Here is a 5,545-nt window from a genome sequence, read left to right as displayed (position 1 = left end):
TGAATTCTTTTGTATCACATATATTATTATCAATAATTATGTGATTGTTATTACTTGATGATTTTTTATTTGTGATTTTTTTTTAAAAAACAAAAACAAAAAAATTTTCCGAGATTTTCTATAAAACTGAAACACGATATCGAACTAAAGGTTCAATATTAAATGGCAAATAAGGAAAACAGGTTAGTAATTCCTTACTTTTGGTACGATCATGACGTGCTAAAAGTTAGGGTGTTATACAGCACACTTCAAATGCATAGATATAAGGCCTCAGCCCAATGGTTTCAATGAGCCACATTCAAAAAATAGACCTCCCTACTTTAATGGCAGCAACTACTCATACTGAAAAGAGAGAATGAGAATTTTCGTGCAGTCAATCGGTTACAACATCTAGAAAATTATTGTCAATGGACCTGACATTCCAATAAAGCAAAATGTTGATGGAGATGTGATGTCAAAGGAAGACAATGAGTGGATAAAGGAAAAAAGGAAGAAGGTTGAACTTAATGTCAAGACAATCAATTTAATGTACTGTGCTATCAGTTTTGAATACTAGAGAAAAATTTCACAGATATGATACTTACATCTCGAGCGGTCAATTGATCTAATGCAAGGCGATAGTTTATAACCCTTTGCTCTTTCCCATCATTTGGAGGTAAGTAGGCAACCCACCTGAATGATAATCAACCGTTACAAACTGAATGCGTCAAACCACATATAACATTTTACAAAATTTCATCAAATAAATAATATTTGGATACTAATAGAAATGAAAAATCATCAAACCCAGAGGGCCGCAACGAGAGAAACCGCCAGAATATCCAACTCTGTAGCAACTGAAGAGGACCCGCCAAGTTGGTAACATTTCTATTTGCCACCCGACACATGCATCGATACAACCATGCCAATGCGGCAGACCCCCAACTATAACTCCCAATGTCATCAAGATTTGCCACAAAGGACAACCACCAAATATGAACCCAATTCGCACTCTTGTCCCCAAATAACTGAGTGGATAACAACATCATGATGTAGGCACGTGCGCATATGCGAACAGTATCCTCGATCGCATCTTGTGGCAATACTCGAAACCTCTCATGAAACCATGTGAAGTGGACGGTCATCTGCTTGACCTTATTCGGTGGTGGCAGCTCACCGAATAACTCCTGAAACCATTTCCAGGATGGTCGGCCACCCTCCATGAAATTTTCAAACTTTGCAAGGCAACCACTAACATTCCTCCCATCAATAGGCAACCCAAGCTGAAACGCCACATCTTGCAGTGTCACTGTGTACTCTCCAAAAGGCATATGAAAGGTATGCGTCTCGGGACGCCACCTCTCAATGAACGCACTAACCATAGGCTCATCCAACCAAAACCATAGGCTCATCCAACCAAAACCAACGATTGTTTAGCCTGGCCAAGTGGTACAAACCAACTCTCTCTAAATAAGGTATGATTCTGTCATGCATTGGCATATTTTGTTGCCGTCTCACTTTGTAGATACACCTACTTGGCTGCGCCATACACGAAAGACACACATGACGTTAAAATTTACATGCAACATGGAAAAATCTTAACTACTTAGGCCGAATAAATAAATAAATATTATCACACAACGACACAATTAAACAATTAATTAATTAAATTATTATTCAATTATAAAATCAAATTGTTAAATCTTTGATTCATTGCATACTTCAAAAACCGGTTATAAACTTCAAAACCCAGTTTTCAAGGGAACATAAAAAATAAACACGTTTTCAATAAAAATCGATTTCTGGCTAAATACTGGTTTCTTAGCTATATTTTAAACCAAATAATTAAAATTGGAATCCTAAAATAAAATTTTATTTAACCTTTATTCTAGTGTCATTTAACCTAACATAAACCGATACTACATTCCACATCCTAAGTAACATCTAACATTCAAGTATAAGGTTTAGATTAATATTCTAGCTCCTATACCCTACATTCCATAACCTATCTAATAAATGTTAATGCTCAGATAAATAAAACAAAGCTAACCTCGTCGGCAATGGCACTGGCAATATGGACAACACCGTTCAGTCGGTACAAGCTCTCTTCGTCTGTCATGATCTCTAATTGAAGGTAAGCACTCAACAAATCCCAAACCCCCTCTCCAAGTGCTCCTCCTTCTCTCTAAAATTTTCTCTCTCTAACCAAACCTAAAAGCCACACAAATAAAATTCGCGGCTGCATGCCACGGTTTATATAGACGCACAATCCACGTAAACCGCTACTGCCTCTAGCAGTTTACGTTCAACGCCCCTAATGCATAAACCGCTACTGCCTGGAGTGGTTTATGGCGAAACCATGTTCTACAGAAACCGCTGCTACCTATAGCGTTTCTGTTCACCTTCCAATGCACGTAAACTGCAGCTGCCAGCAGCGGTTTACGTTCTCCCCTAATCCGCTACTGCCAGTAGCGGTTTCTATAGATTCATGAAAAAATGCATTTGCGTCTTCGTTTTTAAAAAATGTGTAATCAGGTAAAATTGATCTCCGTTTTATTTATTTAAACTTTTAAATATAAAAATAAAATTTATACTAAATATTAGATAATGAGTTTACAAACTTATCAAAATAATAAATAATCCTCTAACATAAAGACCCAAGACAAGATAAATAACTAAACTTAGACTTATGTTTGTTTAAATTGCAATCCACCAATAATACAAAATATTCAAATTAAAGTAAATAACCTACTCATACTCATCTAAATAATCATCCGAGTAATCAAGATCATCAGAATCATCCTCCCTTTGAGAACTTTGTGGTTGTCCATTATTAATGAATTTAATTTCCTACATATCAAAGGGATAATATTCACTTTTTAATTTTTTTTACAACAAGAAACCACAACATATCTCTGTGACGGTGACTTCGTCTCTGGTCTCTACTCTCAAGCATTGGAGAAAAAGAAGCAGCAGCAGCTTTACTCCGAACTTTGAGTCTCTGGAGGTTTGGGGTTAATGTTTGGGAAATTGATTGAAACGAAGGATGCGGGTAATAAACGCGGGCATAATTTTTTGTTGATAAAAATCGACGGCAAGTTGGTCGATTTTAGTTAAAACAAAAATTAACATATTAACCGTCAATTTTATATAATAAAATTAAACCTTTTATCCTATTGTAAAAGAAGATCTCCATCGTTAAAATTTATCGACGGCAAAAATTGTCGATATTTTAATTATTAAAATAGACAGTAGATTCGTCGATTTTAAAGAAAAACAATTATCTTTTGCTAAAATAATAGACAGCATTGTTGTCTATTTTAATATTTTATTTTTAATAATTTTTTGTAGTTAGATCGACACTGTTTCTGTCTATAATATTAATTTGAGAATTTTAGATTGTTACTAAAATCGACGCCATTTATGTCGATTTTAATTTGAAAAAAAGCAACGCCTTTAGCGTCTATTTTATACCTTAAATCCACACCGTTTAATCTGAACTGTTTAAATTTATCGACGGAAAGGTAGTCGATATTTTAAATATAAAAATCGACGCCGTGTCCGTCAATTTTAAAATAAAAGTATTTTCGCCTACCGGTTCGTTGAGAATATGACGATATTTAATAGGGATTTAATTCATCATAAAAAAATCGACGAACAGGCCGTCGATTTTTTTATTTTATTTTTTTTAAATATCGACAGCAAGCCGTCGAAAAATATTGACGGGAGAGATAGCCGTCGATTTTTTGCGTCGATAAATACGCTTTTTCTTGAAGAAAAAATAAAATATACCAAAATAAAAAAAGGTGGAAACTCAGGTGCAGTCGTCTTTACGTGAAGTTGATAATTGAGAGTGCTTAGATGATTTGACTGATTTGACTAAATTTTCATCTAACGGTTCTTAACTATCAACTTCACGTAAAGTCGACTGTACCTGAGTGTCTACCATAAAAAAAACTCTTAGCCCAAATATATTTTTTTACTCACTATAATATCAAATACTAACAAAAATGGCCATCCAACTTAAAATGGGTCGACAAGTTCTAGCAAAAAAAAACTCTCCTCTTTCTTTTGCATCATATTTTGTTTTTGGAGCATTTAAACTTCATTGAAGTTTGGAATTAGGGATGTCAATGGGGCAGGACGGGGCGGGGATGCCTCCCTGCTCCTCGTCCCCGCCCCCAAAATTAATCCTCGTCCCCGCCCCATTCCCCGACATAGGGGGATAATTGTCCCCATCCCCGTTTCTCGCGTTTTTCGCGAGGCCCCATTCTCCATCTCCCTATGTTTAACATCATATGGAAATTATAGTAAAAAATATCAAAAAAAGTAAAAAACAACAAACATATCTTATATAAGATTATAAGTCCAGAAATACAATATAGCAAATCATAGTCCATAAAATAAAATCTTAAAATATAACTTTCATTATAAAGAAAACAATAAAATAAAGTCTTTAACATCAAATATTCTTTCATTGTCAGCATACAACTTTCAACAAACATTTTCATGTTCTCTGTTAAAACAACAGAGACATAAATATGTTAACATATAGTGACGAGAATGGAAGCAAACACGCAGACGCAGAAGTAGAGAGAGAAAGGACGCCGCACCTGAAGAGAGAGAACGACACAGTGAAGCTGCCAGGGTGACGGCGCAAGAATGGCCGGTGGCGAGCTGTGAGGGTTTTGAAGTTTGAACAAAATGGAGAGTGAGTGAGTGACTAGAGTCTGGAGAGTTGGGGTTTGGGTGGGAATAGAGAGTTAGAGACGGCGTAGCAACAAAGGTGAGAAGGGAAGATAGGGTTAGGATTTTTTAATGGGTGAAATTACTAAAATACCCCTTATGTTAGAAATAAAGTAAGGGTATTTAAGTAAGTTTAACAATTCGGGAAATTATCGGGGATGGGGCGGGGATCCTCGGGTCCCTGCGCCTGTCTCGGAAAAATTTTGCTCCCCATCTCCATCCCCATGAAAAAAATTCTCTACCATCGGAGCCCCATTCGAAGCGGTCCTTGCGGGGATCCCGCCTCTTGAAAATTTTTGACACCCCTATACCAAATAATATTAATTTGTAATTATAATTTAAATTTTCGTGCAGAATGAGACTAGTTTATTGTCTTGAAAATAATTATTACAATTCATGAAAATTAAATTATTTCATTTAAAAAAAAAAAACTACACATGATTCTTGAACTTTCTTAAGCCATATTTTTAAGTATTTAAAATCCTAATTGTTGTAGTTTTTACTTTTTACCTATAATTTCATGGTCAACAACGGTTTCTAAGTAGGATCGCATCCTTGATTATTATTGGATCCTACCTATTATTTCCATTCCAAACACTAGACAGCGGATTTTTTTATTTAGATTAATTAAATATATTATTTATCGAAATTTATAACGTGAAAATATTACACATTTTGGGTACACTGTTTCGAATTTTATAAATCACACAGGACAAATGCTATACATCTAGAATAAGACACATTTTAAAAAATATAGAAAATACGGGTACTAAATACATAAGATATGCTCTATAAAAAAGTGAAATTAATATATTTAGAA

General features: G+C 35.0%; 1 protein-coding gene across 1 annotated transcript; it reads right to left on the bottom strand.

Annotated features, from left to right (window-relative positions):
• On the bottom strand, nucleotides 540-1,361 carry LOC107607853 (serine/threonine-protein phosphatase 7 long form homolog). Its single transcript, XM_016309754.1, has 2 exons — nucleotides 787-1,361; nucleotides 540-672 (listed from the first exon to the last, which is right to left on the bottom strand). Exons 1-2 carry the CDS (start codon nucleotides 1,359-1,361, stop codon nucleotides 540-542), a joined length of 708 nt encoding a protein of 235 aa, XP_016165240.1.

This window comes from Arachis ipaensis, chromosome B07 (assembly GCF_000816755.2).
Source record: "Arachis ipaensis cultivar K30076 chromosome B07, Araip1.1, whole genome shotgun sequence".
Classification (NCBI taxonomy): domain Eukaryota; kingdom Viridiplantae; phylum Streptophyta; class Magnoliopsida; order Fabales; family Fabaceae; genus Arachis; species Arachis ipaensis.
The sequence above is the reverse complement of the archived record's forward strand: the minus strand, read 5'-3'. Positions and strand labels throughout refer to the sequence as shown.

Excerpts from the sequence above, each read along its gene's own strand:
- LOC107607853 (XM_016309754.1), bottom strand. The coding sequence starts at position 1,361 with ATGGTTAGTGCGTTCATTGAGAGGTGGCGTCCCGAGACGCATACCTTT. Across the intron at positions 673-786 it reads CTCTCGTTGCGGCCCTCTGG|GTGGGTTGCCTACTTACCTC; the intron begins GTTTGATGATTT and ends ATTATCATTCAG.